The sequence below is a fragment of the Delphinapterus leucas genome, chromosome 2 (genome assembly GCF_059928025.1).
Source record: "Delphinapterus leucas isolate spDelLeu-1000000601 "Yukka" chromosome 2, BTC_Dleu_Yukka2, whole genome shotgun sequence".
Classification (NCBI taxonomy): domain Eukaryota; kingdom Metazoa; phylum Chordata; class Mammalia; order Artiodactyla; family Monodontidae; genus Delphinapterus; species Delphinapterus leucas.
In genome coordinates this window covers 115,140,606-115,160,059 of record NC_143130.1, presented here as the reverse complement: position 1 = coordinate 115,160,059, position 19,454 = coordinate 115,140,606, and the positions used below count along the sequence as shown (strand labels likewise).

General features: G+C 39.1%; 1 protein-coding gene across 3 annotated transcripts in view; it reads right to left on the bottom strand.

Moving 5' to 3' along the window:
- NUBPL (NUBP iron-sulfur cluster assembly factor, mitochondrial) overlaps nt 1–19,454 on the bottom strand; it is a 329,067-nt gene that overhangs the window by 132,883 nt on the left and 176,730 nt on the right. For all 3 annotated transcript variants that reach the window (XM_089907582.1, XM_089907581.1, XM_022553631.3), the window contains exon 7: nt 14,360–14,453. In XM_089907582.1, the coding sequence (XP_089763708.1) occupies nt 14,360–14,453 (94 nt within the window). The remainder of the gene's footprint in view (nt 1–14,359; nt 14,454–19,454) is intronic.

The window sequence follows — 19,454 nt, the reverse complement described above, 5'->3', positions numbered from 1 at the left end:
AGAGTCCTCCTACCAATGCAGGGGACATGCGTTCATGCCCCGGTCCGGGAATATCCTACATGCTGCAGAGCGGCTGGGCCCGTGAGCCACAGCTGCTGAGCCTGCAAGTCCGGAGCCTGTGCTCCGCAACAGGAGAGGCCACAACAGTGAGAGGCCCACGTACTGCAAAAAAAAAAAAAAAAAAAAGTTTTCCTCATGCTTCATTCTCTCATCTTATTATAAAAAATACTGTTTCTGAAAGGAGAATGGTGCTTACCAGGGGCCAGGGGGAGGAGGGAATTCAGAGTTATTGTTTACTGGGTAAAGAGACTCAGTTTGGGAAGATGAGAAAGTTCTGGAGATAGATGGTAGTGATGGTTGCACAACAATATGAATGTACATAATGCTACTGAACTGTTATGTATATTTTACAACAATTTTAAAAATAATGCTTTTTATTCACATCTAATATGAATCACCTATTAGAGTGTAGACTCTTCATCAGAGATAAGAAAGAAAGAAATATACTGCTTAAATTGTAGGATATAAGAAACAAAGCCTCAAAGGAAAAGTAAATATTAACACCAATCTACACATTGTTGGTTTTAGAATATAAGCACAAATTAAAATAGGGTGATATAATCAAAAATCCTGTCCAAAGAGAGGGGCTGTTATCTCAGTAAACAAAGGAAAATTGCTTAGGGAAATCAGTTTATCTGTGTGAAGTAAATTAAACTTTTTCAAGGTACCAATTCACAACTCAGGGAATAACTGAAATTTTAGCTCAATTTTACCAACAGTATCCATCCACATAAATAATAAAAGAGTTTTGGAAATCTGCAACAGGCATTTCAAACTTCCAGGAGTACAATTTAGTCAATAAACATTTATAAACATTCTTTTTTTTTAACATTTTATTGGAGTATAATTGCTTTACATTGTTGTGTTAGTTTCTACCGTATAACAAACTGAATCACCTATACCCATACATATATCCCCACAGCCCATCCCTCTTGCGTCTCCCTTCCACTCTGCCTCCCTATCCCACCCCTCTAGGTGGTCACAAAGCACTGAGCTGGTCTCCCTGTGCTATGTGGCTTCTTCCCACTAGCTATCTATTTTACATTTGGTAATGTATATATATCAATGCCATTCCCTCACTTCTTCCCTGCTTACCCTTGCCCCTCCCTATGTCCTCAAGTCCATGCTCTACGTCTGTGTCTTTTTTCCTGTCCTGCCCCTAGGTTCTTCAGAACCTTTTTTTCTTTTTTTTTTAAGATTCCATATATATGTGTTAGCATACGGTATTTGTTTTTCTCTTTACGACTCACTTCACTCTGTATGACAGACTCTAGGTCCATCCACCTCACTACAAATAACTCGATTTTGTATCTTTTTATGGCTGAGTAATATTCCATTGTATATATATGCAACATCTTTTTTTTTTTTTTTTGCAGTACGCAGGCCTCTCATTGTTGTGGCCTCTCCCGTTGCGGAGCACAGGCTCCAGATGTGCAGGCTCAGAGGCCATGGATCACAGGCACAGCCACTCGGCGGCATGTGGGATCTTCCCGGACCGGGGCACGAACCCGAGTCCCCTGCATCGGCAGGCGGACTCTCAACCACTGCGCCACCAGAGAAGCCCCGCCACATCTTCTTTATCCATTCATCTGTCAATGGACACTTAGGTTGCTTCTATGTCCTGGCTCTTGTAAATAGTGCTGCAATGAACACTGTGGTGCATGACTCTTTTACAATTGTGGTTTTCACAACGGTATATCCCCAGTAGTGGGACTGCTGGGTCATATGGTAGTTCTATTTGTAGTTTTTTAAGGAACCTCCATACTGGTCTCCATAGTGGCTGTATCAATTTACATTCCCACCAACAGTGCAAGAGTGTTCCCTTTTCTCCACACCCTGTCCAGCATTTATTGTTTGTAGATTTTTTAATGATGGCCATTCTGACTAGAGTGAGGTGATACCTCATTGTAGTTTTGACTTGCATTTCTCTAATGATTAGTGATGTTGAGCATCCTTTCATGTGTTTGTTGGCAATCTGTATGTCTTCTTTGGAGAAATGTCTATTTAGGTCTTCTGACCATTTTTGAAATGGGTTGTTTGTTTTCCTGATATTGAGCTGCATGAGCTGCTTGTACATTTTGGAGATTAACCCTTTGTCAGTTGCTTCATTTGCAACTATATTCTCGCATTCCAAGGGTTGCCTTTTCATCTTGTTTACGGTTTCCCTTGCTGTGCAAAAGCTTTTAAGTTTCATTAGCTCAAAATTGTTCATTTTTGCTTTTATTTCCATATCTCTAGGAGGTGGGTCAAAAAGGATCTTGCTGTGATATATGTCATAGAGGGTTCTGCCTACGTTCTCCTCTAAGAGTTTTATAGTGTCTGGCCATACATTTAGGTCTGTAACCCATTTTGAGTTTATTTTTGTATATGGTGTTAGGGAGTGTTCTAATTTCATTCTTTTACATGTAGCTGTCCAGTTTTCCCAGCACCACTTACTGAAGAGGATGTCTTTTCTCCATTGTATATTCTTGCATCCTGTATCAAAGATAAGGTGACCATAAGTGTGTGGGTTTCTCTCTGGGCCTTCTATTCTGTTCCACTGATCTATATTTCTGTTTGTGTGTCAGTACCATACTGTCTTGATTACTGTAGCTTTGTAGTACAGTCTGAAGTCAGGGAGTGTGATTCCTCCAGCTCAGTTTTTCTCTCTCAAGACTGTTTGGCTATTTGGGGTCTCTTGTGTTTCCATACAAATAGTGGAAGTTTTTGTTCTAGTTCTGTGAAAGATGCCACTGGTGCTTTGATAAGGGATTGCATTGACTCTGTAGATTGCTTTGAGTAGTAGAGTCATTTTCACAATGTTGATTCTTCCAGTCCAAGAATATGGTATATCTCTCCATCTGTTTGTACCATCTTTAATTTCTTTCACCAGTGTCTTATAGTTTTCTGCATGCAGGTCTTTTGTCTCCTTAGGTAGGTTTACTCCTAGGTACTTTATTCTTTTTGTTGCATTGGAAATGGGAGTGTTTCCTTAATTTCTCTTTCAGATATTTCATCATTAGTGTATAGGAATGCAAGAGATTTCTGTGCATTAATTTTGTGTCCTGCTACTCTACCAAATTCATTGATTAGTTCTAGTAGTTTTCTGGTAGCATCTTTAGGATTCTCTATGTATAGTATCATGTCATCAGAAAACAGTGACAGTTTTACTTCTTCTTTTCCAATTTAGATTCCTCTTATTTCTTTTTCATCTCTGATTGCTGTAGCTAAAACTTCCAAAACAATGTTGAATAACAGTAGTGAGAGTGGGCATCCCTGTCTTGTTCCTGATCTTAGTGGAAATGGTTTCAGTTTTTCACCATTGAGAACGATGCTGGCTGTGGGTTTGTCATATATGGCCTTTATTAGGTTGAGGTAAGCTCCCTCTATGTCTACCGTCTGGAGGGTTTTTATCATACATGGGTGTTGAAAGCTTTTTCTGCATCTATTGAGATGATCATATGGTTTTACTCCTTCGATTTGTTAATATGGTGTATCACACTGATTGATTTCTGTATATTGAAGAATCCTTGCATTCCTGGGATAAATCCCACTTGATCATAGTGTATAATCCTTTTAATGTGCTGCTGGATTCTGTTTGCTAGTATTTTATTGAGGATTTTTGCATCTATGTTCATCAGTGTTATTGGCCTGTAGTTTTCTTTCTTTGTGACATCTTTGTTTGGTTTTCGTATCAGGGTGATGGTGGCTTTGTAGAATGAGTTTGGGAGTGTTCCTCCCTCTGCTATATTATGGAAGAGTTTGAGAAGGATAGGTATTAGCTATTCTCTAAATGTTTGATAGTATTTGCCTGTGAAGCCATCTGGTCCTGAACTTTTGTTTGTTGGAAGATTTTTAATCACAGTCTCAATTTCAGTGCTTGTGATTGGTCTGTTTATATTTTCTATTTCTTCCTGGTTCAGTCTCAGAAGGTTGTGCTTTTCTAAGAATTTGTCCATTTCTAACAGGTTGTCATTTTATTGGCATATAGTTGCTTGTACTAACATCTCATGATCCTTTGTATTTCTGCAGTGTCAGTTGTTACTTCTCCTTTTTCATTTCTAATTCTGTTGATTTAAGTCTTCTCCCTTTTTTCTTGATGAATCTTGCTGATGGTTTATCAATTTTGATTATCTTCTCAAAAAACCAGCTATAGTTTTATTGATCTTTGCTATCATTTCTTTCACTTCTTTTTCATTTATTTCTCATCTGATCTTTATGGTTTCTTTCCTTCTGCTAACTGTGGAGTTTTTTGGTTCTTTCTCTAATTGCTTTAGGTGTAAGGTTAGGTTGTTTATTTGAGATTTTTCTTGGTTCTTGAGGTAGGATTGTATTGCTATAATCTTCCCTCTTATAACTGCTTTTACTGCATCCCATAGGTTTTGGGTCGTCATGTGTTCATTGTTACTTGTTTCTAAGTATTTTTTAATTTCCTTTTTGATTTCTTCAGTGATCTCTTGTTTATTTAGTAGTGCATTGTTTAGCCTCCATGTGTTTGTACTTTTTACACTTTTTTCCTGTAATTGATATCTAGTTTCATAGCATTGTGGTCAGAAAAGATACTTGATATGAATTCAATTTTCTTAAACAAAGGCTTATTTGTGACCCAAGATATGATCTATTCTGGAGAATGTTCCAAGAGCACTTGAGAAGAAAGTGTATTCTGTTGTTTTTGGATGGAAAGTCCTGTAAATATCAATTAAGTCCATTTTGTTTAATGTACCATTTAAAGCTTGTGTTTTCTCATTTATTTTCATTTCAGTTGATCTGTCCATTGGTGAAAGTGGGTGTTAAAGTCCCCTACTATGATTGTGTTACTGTTGATTTCCCCTTTTATGGCTGTTAGCATCTGCCTTATGTATTGAGGTGTTCCTATGTTGGGTGCATAAATATTTACAATTGTTATATCTTCTTCATGGATTGATCCCTTGATCATTATGTAGTGTCCTTCTTTGTCTCTTCTAATAGTCTTTATTTTAAAGTCTATTTTGTCTGATATGAGAATTGCTACCCCAGCTTTCTTTTGATTTCCATTTGTATGGAATCTCTTTTCCATCCCCTCACTTTCAGTCTGGATGTGTCCCTCGATCTGAAGTGTATTTCTTGTACACAGCATATATACAGGTCTTTTTTTTGTATCCATTCAGCCAGTCTTTGTCTTTTGGTGGAAGCATTTAATCCATTTACATTTAAGGTAATTAACAATATGTATGTTCCTATTACCATTTTCTGGTTTTGGGTTTGTTATTGTAGGCCTTTTTCTTCTCTTGTGTTTCCTGCCTAGAGAAATTTCTTTAGCATTTGTTGTACAGCTGGTTGGGTAGTACTAAATTCTATTAGCTTTTGCTTGTCTGTAAAGGTTTTAATTTCTCCGTTGAATCTGAATGAGATCCTTGCTGGGTAGCGTAATCTTGGTTGTAGGTTCTTCCATTTCATCATTTTAAATATGTCCTGCCACTCCCTTCTACCTTGCAGAGTTTTTGTTGAAAGATCAACTGTTAACCTTATAGGGATTCCGTTGTATGTTATTTGTTCTTTTCCCTTGCTGCTTTTAATATTTTTTCTTTGTATTTAATTTTTGATAGTTTGTGTCTTTGCGTGTTTCTCCTTGGATTTATCCTGTCTAGGACTCTCTGTGCTTCCTGGACTTGATTGACTGTTTCCTTTCCCATATTAGGGAAGTTTTCAACTATAATCTATTCAAATATTTTCTCAGATCCTTTCTTTTTCTCTTCTTCTTCTGGGACCCCTATTATTCTAATGTTGGTGCGTTTAATGTTGTCCCAGTGGTCTCTGAGACTGCCCTCAATTCTTTTCATTCTTTTTTCTTTATTCTGCTCTGCGGTCGTTATTTCCACAATTTTATCTTCCAGGTCACTTCTCCGTTCTTCTGCCTCAGTTATTATGCTATTGATCCCTTCTAAAGAATTTTTAGGTGGAGGGGACTGGTGCCTGTGTTCTGGTGAATGAGGCTGGATCTTGTATTTCTGGTGGGAAGGACCATGTCTGGTGGTATGTTTTGGGGTGTCTGTGAACTCATTAAGATTTTAGGCAGACTCTGCTAATGGGTGGGGTTGTGTTCCTGTCTTGCTAGTTGTTTGGCATGGGGCGTCCAGCACTGGAGCCTGCTGGTCATTGAGTGGAGCTGGGTCTTAGTGTTGAGATGGAGATCTCTGGGAGAGCTCTCACCGATTGATATTATCTGGGGCCAGGAGGTCTCTGGTGGTCGAATGTCCTGCACTCAGGTTTCCCACCTCCGAGGCTCAGGCCTGACACCTGCCCGGAGCACCAAGACCTTGTCAGCCACACAGCTGATCCAGAGAACTTCCAGGAGCGGAACCTGCAGCTTGTTCAGTCCACAAAGAACTTCCTGCGAATCAACAACACCCGCTTCGGCAAGTTCAAGTTCAAGAGCCACTCAGAGGAGTTCAGACTGGGCATGATCTCCTCAGCCCAGTATTCCAAGAACTACCTATACCTGCCTGCTGGGGAGAATTTGCAGAACATCTTTGACGAGCTGCTGTTGCTCGCGCACCTGGATTTTGGTGGCTTTGAGCAGCCTGCCCGCATCACCACCAGGAAGAACAAGAAGAGTGTGTGGCAGTCCAGCAGCCGCCAGGTGTCCTGGACTTCAGGACCCACCGGCCAGCAGGTGTGCTCTAGCAGCAAAGTCAGCAGCCACCAGGGGCTGCACGCGGCCACCACTAGTAGTCTCAAGTGTCTCTCCCCACCGTGGGCAGGGGCTGCCACATCCATGAGCCTCCTTTCTCCCTCCTCCTTCTCCTGGGCTACCAGGCAGCCAGGTGAGGCCCTGGGGAGGCCACCCTCTCAGGCTCTTTGCTGCCAGCCACCTTAGTGACCATTCTTAATATTTAAAACTACAAAAGTCCCAAAACTACTTAAAAAAAAGAAGCAGACTATATAGAACACTTACTACAAAAAGGATGAATTATTTTCCTATGTTACTTCACTTTACCCCCATTTCATGCTTTACAATTTGCCTCAACAAAGAAAAAGCCTCAGACTTCAGAAAGGTTATAAATCTATCTAAAACATCAAAAATATACATAAGTATTAGTGACAATATTTCCAAACAATGTGTATATATTATCAAATACTTAATTTCTAAACCTACTGATAATTGTCAGTGATATCTCTTGGTTATTTATTACCAATAAATAACTGATTTAAAAAGACATTTAAAACTTCCATTATTTTCCCCAAAGTCCTCATATGTATATAAGAGAGATTTACAACTATTTCTCCATTGGGATCTAGGAAAATCCTCAGAAACAGATTCAACATAAAAGCTAATAGTAACATTAAAATCCATAGCATAAAAAACATACCCACTACCATACTGAAGTATTGTGCATTTGATGTAAACTAATGTTTACAGCTCTCAACTTTAACATTAACTAATTAGCAGGATATCAAATTTTCCCATGGTTGTATTTATCAAAAAACCAAATTTTCTCAATATATATTCTTATTCAGCATTTACTCAATAAATTATTACTGAGTGCCTGCCACATATCAAGCACTATGCTATAAGTGCTGGAGAGCTATGCACTAAATAGCCATGCTTTACCTAAACAATACTTAAGCACTACTTCTTTTCTAGAACACAGACATACATCACCACCTTTTCAAAGTGTCTATGTTTTGTAAACATGTTTATTCTGGAAATACTTTGAAAAATTTAGTTAATGAATCAGATCTCTAAAGGTAAATTTATATGTTTTTTAATTTAAAAAATTTAATGTTTTTTAAGAGATAAAAATGTTTGCCTGTCATGGAGTGTGTTTTTTTGTATGGCAATAACAAAACATCAAAGATAGCATAAATTAATTTAAACTTTAAGAGTTACCTGAAATAGCAGGGCAGAGTCAAGATGGCGGCATGGGAAGATGTGGAGCTCACATCTCCCCACAACTAGGGCACCTGCGGACACTGGTGGGGACCTTGATGCCCAAGGAGATGGGGAGGAACCACTGAGTGACCAGGTAGGACGTGGGGGAAGTGAAGGAAGAGGAGAAGTGAAGGCCAGACAGGACCCACGCCCCTGAGGGGTGGCTGGGAGGTGGGAGGGGTTCCCACACGGGACCCCCTGGGGAACCTGGGGAGCTGGTAGGATCAGGGGGGAGTGCGTCTAGCGTTTCCCCTGCCCACTCAGGCCCCTGGAAGCCTGTTGGGCTTCTGGGCCTGGTCCTTCATCCTGCAAGGGCCCCTCCAGCTGTGGGGGTCCAGGTCTGGTCCTCTGCCTCCTGGGGCCTCCTCTGGCCGCGTGGCTCCATGAGGCATGGGGGAGCGTGTGGAGAAGAAGAAACGCCAATGGGAAGGGGCCCTTCGGGATCGGAGGATCGGGGGGGAATGGGCCTAGAGTTTCCCCCGCCCACTGGGGCCTAGTGAACAAGGCCAGAGGCACTCCTGGGCCCCTCTGGCTGCATTGAGCCTAAGCCCTACCTCTTACCCCACCCCCAGGGCCTTTTCCAGCCCCATGGGTCCTAAGCATAGGCTCCGCATACTACCTAAACCCCACCCCCCGCCTAAGACCCGCCCCTCACAGCCAAGGCCTTTTCTGGCTTTTTTTTTTCCTCCCCTCTTTTTTTTTTACTATTGTGGTTCTGTTTTACCTTCTGCTTGTTGTTTCAACTATATTTTTATTTTTTATTCTTTCTAACATATCTGTTAGTTTTCTAATCTTATGTTTTACTCTTTGTTATTGTTCTGCTCCTTTTCTTTTTTTCCACCCTGCACAGCTTGCGTGATCTTGGTTTGTGAGCCCAGGGTTGGGCCAGAGCTCCTGCGGTAGGAGCTCTGAGCCCAAACCACTGGATTAACAGACAATCTCAGACCCCAGGAAATATTAACTTGAGTGAGGTCTTCCAGAGGTCCTCATCTCAGCACCAAGACCCAGCTCTAACCAACAGCCTAACAAATTCCACTGCTGGAAGCCTCAGGCCAAACAACCAGTAAGACTGGAACACTATCCCACCCATCAAAAAAAAGTGGTTGGGGAGGGTGACAAAAAAATATGTCACAGATGAAGGAGCACGGTAAAAACCTACAGGACCAAATAAATGAAGAGGAAATAGGTGACGTACCTGAAAAATAATTCAGAGTAATGATAGTAAAGATGATCCAGAATCTCAGAAACAGAATGGTGGCACGGATGGAGAAAATACACGAAACGTTTATCAAAGATCTAGAAAAACTAAAGAACAAACAAACAGCGATGAACAACAAAATAACTGAAATAAAAAATACACTAGAAGGAATTAATAACAGAATAGCTGAGGCAGAAGACCGAATAAGTGAGCTGGAAGACAATAGGGGAAATAACTGCCAAGGAGCAGAATAAAGGGAAAAGAATGAAAAGAATTGAAGACAATCTCAGAGACCTCTGGGCAAACACTAAACACAACAACATTCAAATTATAGGGGTCCCAGAAGAAGAAGAGAAAAAGAAAGGGTCTGAGAAAATATTTGCAGAGATTATAGTTGAAAACTTCCCTAATATGGGAAAGGAAATAGTCACCCAAGTCCAGGAAGTGCAGAGTCCCATACAGGATAAACCCTAGGAGGAACACACCAAGACACACATTAATCAAACTAACAAAAATTAAATTCAAAGAAAAAAAGCAGCAACGGAAAAGCAAAAACAGCATACAAAGAAATCCTCATGATGTTATCAGCTGATTCTTCAGCAGAAACTCTGCAGGCCAGAAGGGAGTGGCAGGATGTACTTCAAGTGATGAAAGAGAAAATCCTACAACCAAGATTACTGTATCAACCAAGGATCTCATTCAGATTCACAGAGAAATCAAAAGCTTTACAGACAAGCAAAAGCTAAGAGAATTAAGCACCACCAAACCAGCTCTACAACAAATGCTGAAGGAACTTCTCTAGGCGGGAAACACAAGAGAAGAAAAAGACCCATGAAAACAAACCCAAAACAATTTAAAAAATGGTAATAAAAACATACATATCGATAATAACCTTGAATATAAATGGATTAACTTCTCCAAACAAAAGACACAGGCTGGCTGAATGGATACAAAAACAAGACCTGTATATGTGCTGTCAACAAAAGACCCACTTCAGACCTAGGGACACATACAGACTTAAAATGAAGGGATGGAAAAAGATATTCCTTGCAAATGGAAATCAAAAGAAAGCTGGAGTAGCAATACTCTTATCAGATAAAATAGACTTTAAAATAAAGACTGTTACAAGAGATAAGGAAGGACAATACATAATGATCAAGGGATAAATCCAAGAAGAATATATAACAATTATAAATATATATGTGCCCAACATAGGAGCACCTCAATACATAAGGCAAATGCTAATAGCCATAAAAGGGGAAATCGACAGTAACAGAATCATAGCAGGGGACTTTAACACCCCACTTTCACCAATGGACAGATCATCCAAACTGAAAATAAATAAGGAAACAAGCTTTAAATGATACATTAAATAAGATGGACTTAATTGTTATTTATAGGACTGTCCACCCAAAAGTGGCCGAATATACTTCTTAAGTGCACACAGAACACTCTACAGGATAGATCAAATCTGGGCTCACAAATCAAGCCTTGGAAAATTTAAGAAAATTGAAATTGAATCAAGCATCTTTTCTGAACACAATGCTATGAGACTGGTAATTAATTACAGAAAAAAAACTGTAAAAAACACAAATACATGGAGACTAAACAGCGTGCTACTAAATAACCAAGAGATCACTGAAGAAGTCAAATAAATAAAAAATTACATAGAAATGGGGAATTCCCTGGAGGTGCAGTGGTTGAGAGTCTGCCTGCCGATGCAGGGGACACGGGTTCGTGCCCCGGTCTGGGAAGATCCTACATGCCGCGGAGCAGCTGGGCCCGTGAGCCATGGCCGCTGAGCCTGTGCGTCTGGAGCCTGTGCTCTGCAACGGGAGAGGCCACAACAGTAAGAGGCCTGCATACCGCTAAAAAAAAAAAGAAAAAGAAATGAACGACCACGACAACCCAAAATGTATGGGACGCAGCAAAAGCAGTTCAACGAGGGAAGTTTATAGCAATTCATTCTCACTTCAACAAACAAGAAACATGTCAAATAAACAATCTAACCTTACACCTAAAGCAACTAGAGAAATAGGGACAAAGAAAACCCAAAGTCAGTAGAAGGAAAGAAATCATAAAGATCAGAGCAGAAATAAATAAAACAGAAATGAAGAAACAATAGAATAGATCAATAAAACTAAAAGTTGGTTTTTTGAGAAGATAGACAAAATTGATAAACCTTTAGCCAGACTCAACAAGAAAAAAAGGGAGAGGATGCAAATCAATAAAATTAGAAATGAAAAAGAATTCATAACTGACACTGCAGAAATACAAAAGATTATAAGAGACTACTACAAACAACTATATGCCAATAAAATGAACAACCACAAAGAAAGGGACAAATTCTTGGAAAGGTACAATTTTCCAAGACTGAGCCAAGAAGAATTAGAAAATATAAACAGAGTTATCACAAGTAATGAAATTGAAACCGTAATTAAAAATCTTCCAACAAACAAAGGTCCAGGACCAGATGGCTTCACAAGCTAATTCTATCAAACATTTAGAGAAGAGCTAACACCCATCCTTCTCAAACTCTTCCAAAAAACTGCAGAGGGAGTAATACTCCCAAATTCATTCTATGAAGCCACCATCACCCTGATACTAAAACCAGACAAAGATATCACAAAAAAAGAAAGTTACAGACCAATATCACTGATGAACATAGAAGCAAAAATCCTCAATACTACCAAACAGAATCAAGCAACACATTAGAATGATGACACAGCATGATCAAGTGGGATTTATCCCAGGAATGCAAGGATTCTTCAGTATATGCAAATCAATCAGCATGATACACCATATTAACAAATTAAGGAATAAAAACCATATGATCATCTCAATAGATGCAGAAAAACCTTTTGACAAAATTCAACACCGGTTTATGATAAAAAATCTCCAGAAAATGGGCACAGAAGGAACCTACCTAAAAATAATAAAAGCCATATATGACAAACACACAGCAAACATCATACTAAATGGTGAAAAACTGAAAGCATTTCCACTAAGATAGGAACAAGACAAGGATGTCCATTCTCACCACTCTTATTCAACACAGTTTTGGAAGTCCTAGCCACGGCAATCAGAGAAGAAAAAGAAATAAAAGGAATCCAAATTGGAAAAGAAGAAGTAAAACTATCATTGTTGGCAGATGACATGATACTATACACAGATAATCCTAAAGATGCCACTAGAAAACTACTAGAACTAATCATTGAATTTCGTAAGGTTGCAGGATACAAAATTAATGCATAGAAATCTGGCATTCCTATACACTAATGATGAAAAATCAGAAAGAAAAATTAAGGAAACACTTCCATTTACCATTGCAACAAAAAGAATAAAATACCTAGGAATAAACCTACCTAAGGAGGCGAAAGACTTGTAATCAGAAAACTATAAAACACTTATGAAAGAAATCAAAGATGACATAAACACACTGAGAAATATACCATGTTCTTGGATTCGAAGAATCAATATTGTGAAAATGACTATACTACCCAAAGCAATGTACAGATTCAATGCAATCCCCATCAAACTAACAATGGCATTCTTCACAGAATTAGAACAAAAAATTTTACAATTTGTATGGAAACCCAAAAGACCCCGAAAAGCCAAAGCAATCTTGAGAAAGATAAACGGAGCTGGAGGAATCAGGCTCCCCAACTTCAAACTATACTACAAAGCTACAGTAATCAAGATAGTATGGTACTGGCAGAAAAACAGAAATATAGATCAATGGAACAGGATAGAAAGCCTGGAGATCAACCCACGCACATATGGTCACCTAATTTATGACAAAGGAGGCAAGAACATACAATGGAGAAAAGACATCCTCTTCAATAAGTGGCGCTGGGAAAACTGGACAGCTACATGAAAAAGAATAAAATTATAACACTCCCTAACACCATACACAAAAATACACTCAAAATGGATTAAATACCTAAATATAAGACAGGACACTATAAAACTCTTGGAGGAAAACATAGGCAGAACACTCTATGAAATATATCACTGCAAGATCCTTTTTGAACCACCTCCTAGAGAAATGGAAATAAAAACAAAAATAAACAAATGGGACCTAATGAAACTTAAAAGCTTTTGCATAGCAAAGGAAACCATAAATAAGATGAAAAGACAACCCCTGGAATGGGAAAAAATATTTGCTAATGAAGCAACTGACAAAGGATTATCTCCAAAATATACAAGCAGCTCATGCAGCTCAGTATCAAAAAAACAAACATCCCAATTGAAAAATGGGCAGAAGACCTAAATAGACATTTCACCAGAGAAGATATACAGATTGCCAAAAAACACATGAAAGGATGCTCAACATCACTAATCATTAGAGAAATGCAAATCAAAACTACAATGAGGTATCACCTCACACCAGTCAGAATGGCCATCATCAAAATATCTACAAATAAATGCTGGAGAGGGTGTGGAGAAAAGGGAACCCTCTTACACTGCACTGTTGGTGGGAATGTAAATTGATACAGCCACTATGGAGAAAAGTATGGAGGTTCCTTAAAAAAGTAAAAATAGAACTACCCTACGACCCAGCAATCCCACTACTGGGCATATACCCTGAGAAAACCATAATTCAAAAAGAGCCATGTACCACAATGTTCACTGAAGCTCTATTTACAAGAGCCAGGACATGGAAGGAACCTAAGTGTCCACCAACAGATGAATGGATAAAGAAGATGTGGCACATATATACAATGGAATATTACTCAGCAATAAAAGGAAATGAAATTGAGTTATTTGTAGTGAGGTGGATGGACCTAGAGTCTGTCATACAGAGTGAAGTAAACCAGAAAGAGAAAAACAAGTATCATATATGAACGCATATACATGGAATCTAGAAAAATGGTACAGATGAACCTATTTGTAGGGCAGGAATAGAGATGTAGACGTAGAGAACGGACATGTGGACACGGGAAAGGGGAGGGTGGGACAAACTGGGAGTTTAGGTTTGACATAAATACACTACCATGTGTAAAATAGATAGCTAGTGGAAACCTTATATAGCACAGGGAGCTCAGTTTGGTGATCTGTGACGACCTAGATGGGTGGGATGGGGGGGTGGGAGTTCCAATAGGGAGGGGATATGGGTGTGCATATAGCTGAGTCACTTCATTGTACAGCAGAGACTAACACAACACTGTTAAACAATTTTACTACAAAAAAAAAAAAAAAAGAGTTACCTGAAATAGGAATATTCTGTGAGACTGATAACTGCACATCTCCAGTTCCTGGTGGCATGTCAACAACTAAATAGTCCAGTTGACCCCAATCTACCTAAAAACCAAGATGACACAAATAACATCACTGTATAAACAAATGTGGTGAATAGTGATATAAACAAAAATAAATAAATAACAAAGCTAAAATAATAGCTTTCACTTGAACCATTAGTAAATGCCAGGGTCTGTGCTGAGGGCTGATAAATGGATGAAGAAGAAACAATCTTTGCCTCTAGCAGAACTTTTCTGACCAATAAGGTTAAATTTTCAAATGACACCACAAAACACACACATACCATAATGGCGAACCCCTTGCACAATGGACTTCTATTCAGGACCACTCATTTATTTTCACTGAAAATAGCCCGTATTTTACCTAAGGAGGTCTTAGCTTTTTGTCCTTTGTGGTTTTTGGTACAGTGTTTCCTATAGCAGATCTTAATATAATTGTTTTAAGTTTATTATTTTTCCTTCATAAAACACACTAATAATGAAAACCAAAACTTAATAAGAAAATTTTAGAAATATACCTAGAGTTCCAAATTAACATTTTGATTATTTCTTTTCAGGCACTTTTCTAAGTATCTATATCTAGAAAATTCAGCTGTTTAGCCAAGTCCTTAATGCTCAGCCTCAATTAGATAGGGCTCAAGGGTACCTCAGGCTCTTTTCTCCTCAAGTGGTTCTTCCTTCTGAGTCCCCAGTTTCAGTGAAAGGCCCTAGGATCCCCTTAGTTACCTAAGGCAAAGGCTTGGGATAATACTTAACTGTTCCCTTTCCCTCGCTATCCCCAGTTACTGATTATGCCTTCTAAAAATCTCTCAAATGTATCCATGTCTCTCTTTCTGCATGGCCGAGAACCAAACATAGGCCTCAGGCATCTATCGCTAACGTCTCCCAACCAATCTCTCTGGTCTAGCACTGCCCATACAGTGTGTTCCTAACACCAGTGAAAATTGGTTTGATAGTGCCACTTTTTTGCTTAAAACTCTTCTATTGCTTTTAGGATAAAATCTAAGTTTTAGCTTCAGAACCTCTGCCTGGTCTTCTTCACTTGCTAATTCCTCCTCATTCTTTAGATCGTAGCTTGAAATTTACTTCCCATAACTTCCATTAAAGATTAGATATGGTGTTCCTACTATTTAGGAACAATTCTTCTAATCAATCGTTCATTCATTCATTCACCCAACAAATGTTTATTGAGTACCTACTATATATTAGGCATTGAGCTAGGTATTGATAATTAAATGGTATCATGGTCCCTAGCCTCACAGAATTTACAATACAGAGGGAGACAGATATTAAGCACATACTGATATAACCTGTGCAAAGAAGTTAGAGAAACCGAAAGATCAACATAGCTGAAGAGCAGTGCAGGGGGAAAGATGGCATTTATTTACTGTTATTTCAGTATCTGTCTTCCCATGAAACTGTAGATGACAGAATACGTAACAAAGAATGGATACATAGGAGATGCTCAATAAGTTTTCTTTCAAGAAATGAATGAATACGGCTTCCCTGGTGGCGCAGTGGTTGAGACTCTGCCTGCCAATGCAGGGGACACGGGTTCGAGCCCTGGTCTGGGAAGGTCCCACATGCTGCAGAGCAACTAGGCCCGTGAGCCACAACTACTGAGCCTGCACGTCTGGAGCTTGTGCTCCGCAACAAGAGAGGCCGCGACAGTGAGAGGCCCACGCACCGCTATGAAGAGTGGCCCCCGCTCGCCACAACTAGAGAAAGCCCTCGCACAGAAACGAAGACCCAACACAGCCAAAAATAAATAAATAAATAAATAAAATTTAAAAAAGAAAAGAAAAAGAAATGAATGAATAAATAAACACATGCAAAGATCCAAAAAATTTTAAATGTAAATCATACTGTGTATATAATCCCATATCCTGTTTCTTAAAACTTAATAATGTGAAATAAGCCTTTTCCATATAATCACATATTTTTAAAATTTAGATGATATTGGGTCAGATGGATTCATTCATGTATTAACACATTTATTCAACACATATTTACTGAGAATTGATGCCAGGCACTGTTCCAGGTGATGAAGATACAGCAGTGAAAAAAACAAAGTCCCAGCCACCAGGCAACTAATGTTTTAGTGAGGAAGACAGGTAGATAAACAGGCAGAAAGACAAGCAAATCAAAGACAAGTGCTACAAAGAAAACAAGTACCCCTTACTGCACAAAATTACTTGGTTCCTGATTTGGATATATCCAGATCAAATAGCAAGAGACAGTTTTAGGGACTTCCCTGGTGGTCCAGTGGTTAAGACTCCGTGCTTCCAGTGCAGGGGGCACAGGTTCGATCCCTGGTGGGGGAACTAAGATCTCACATGCCACACGGCATGGCCAAAAAATAAAATTAGAAAAAAAAGAGAGAGATAGTTTTAAAATCTTCAATTCCTGAATTTCAGAGGGCAAGTAGTAAGAGTTCAGACAGCTAAGGATTTATCAAAGAATTTCTTTGAGTCTCTTCAGTTCCCAAGGTCCGATGGTGAGGAACAGATGAAGAAGAGGGAAAAGGAATAGAGTGGTAGAAGATGCTACCTTTGACAGGGTGGTCAGAGCCTGGAGTGAAGTGAGAAAAATAACTGATGCAATTCTCAGAAAGCATTCCAGGCAGAAGCAGTAGCAAGTGCAAAGGACCTGAGATGGGGATATGCTTGGCGCATTCAAGGGATAGCTAGGAAGGCAGTACAGCCTTTCTAAAATAGCACTCCCCCAACCATCAGTCTCTTTCCTTCTCTGAATGTGTCCTTCTTCAACACATTTATCAGTATATGTCATGATATACTGACATGTCTTTTAGGAATTCTATAATATTTCTCAAACACAAGTACTTGACACTGATTTAATGACACATTTTAAGAGAATGATGAAATGAAGAACATGAAGTAGTTCGTTTTCAATATAGGGTTTCTTGGTTTGAAAAATAGTTACCCCTAAGTTACCATGACTATCATCTATGAAACTATTTACAAAAAAGACAAAGGATACTTTTCATTTTATATCCTCTGCACTGAAATTCCTAGCACTGGCAGACTGACAAGTCTCTTTGTTTCAGAGGACATCAAATGACTGGTGCCAACAATTTATCATTGTTGTTCTTTGGCATTTAATCATACTTATCACATTGGCTCCAATTTCTTATTTCTTTAAAGAGAACTGCTATTATGGTTCCAAGGAACTAAAAATATATCGCTGTTAAGACAATTAATTTCAAATGACTCAAACTGAATTCAAACTTTCTGGGGGAAAAAAAAAACACCTGGACCAACACCTTCATCTCACATAGTAGGCATTTCACAAAGGCTTGCAGACTTGAACAGAACTGAAGTCAGTATCTGAGTTCCAGTTTTAGAGCATTCACTAATATTAATATTGAAATATACTGGCTGCCAGGAAGTTCCAGTTCTCTTACAAAATAATCCCAAAGCATTGATTTTAGAATGATTTAGGGATTCTCTAGATTCTTCTCAGTGTTTGTTTATGCATATAAATTATTTATTACTAAATATAGAGAAATAAGTACTAGCAAAACACCAAGGAATCTCATTTAGTAAAACCAAGCGACCAATCCAGATTTTGCGTGGCCTGAACCATATACAGTTTGGGTGGTCTTCTCTAAGAATTAGAATGCAGTTAGGAATGCAAACTTTGGTACAAAAGTAAATATTTATTTAGAATGTACAAGAAATCATCATAAAATGCTGGAGGCTTAGAGATTCAAGTTCCTTTCTCTGAGGTCTCTTGAACAACAGAAATGCTTACATAGAAATGCTTCCTGACTGCAACCCGCTTCCTCTCTCCACTGAGAACACTCTACAACTCCCAGCATCTCTTAGGAGCCCATGACAGTGTGGAACCCTGAACTTAAGCTTCATTAGCCTCAAGGTAACCCCACCTCTAGTAAAACCTGCTTGGCTCGCTCTCAGGCTCCAGACTCAAAGGATCCCAGCAGAACAGACTGAATCAGTCTAGAAGTGGAGTTACCAAGGTAGTTCAGAGATGCCCTGTGGATAAGGAGGCAGTGCTGCAGCAGAGAATTCAGCAGCGCAGCCAGGAAATCAAATATGTGCATTACATCTAAAGAGGGACATAAACAGCATAATGGGAGGGTAAAAAAATAAAATAAAATCCAGTGGTCAGGGCAATTGTGAAGGATGGGATGAGGTACAGATTAGGGGCAGCATTCAGACCTGAGTCTGCCAACAGAGGCTTTGTGCAAGATGCCTCTTTTACACAGTAGTACATAACCTTTATTCCCCTCTAAAGGGTTTGAGATACAGGACTTCTGGAATCAAATATTGATATAATGTTGTCACTGAACTTTTGTCCAAAGCCATTCATATAACACTAGAACAGCTGTTTTTTCATGTGTCCTATAAATATGCATTTGTAATTGCTATAACAGCACAACCTATGGTATTGCTTTTTTTTTTTACTGCTCTTTCTCTTTGTTTATTAAGACAACCAACACTTGAAGTTTATGCTATCAGAAATAACTACTGGGACTTCCTTGGTTGCACAGTGGTTAAGAATCTGCCTGCCAATGCAGGGGAAATGGGTTTGAGCCCTGGTCCGGGAAGATCCCGCATGCCACGGAGCAACTAAGCCCATGTGCCACAACTATTGAGCCTGTGCTCTAAAGCCCGTGAGCCACAACTACTGTGCCCCCATGCCACAACTACTGAAGCCCATGCACCTAGAGCCCATGCTCTGCAACAAGAGAAGCCTGTGCACCACAACAAAGAGTAGCCCCCGCTCGCCGCAACTAGAAAAAGCCCACGCACAGCAACAAAGACCAAATGCAGCCATAAATAAATAAATAAAATTTTAAAAAATAATTATTAAATCTCTGTTAAACTATTTTTATTTCTTTCTTGTCAACCTTACACAGGGAAAATATTTCAAACTAACACTGACTGGGGTAATTTTAGGCCAACATGTCTTCTCCAAACAATACTTTGTATTTTATATTCAGAATAATGCCTGATAATCTGAGGGTAACTCAAAAACTCAAATAAAGGCAATTCCCTCT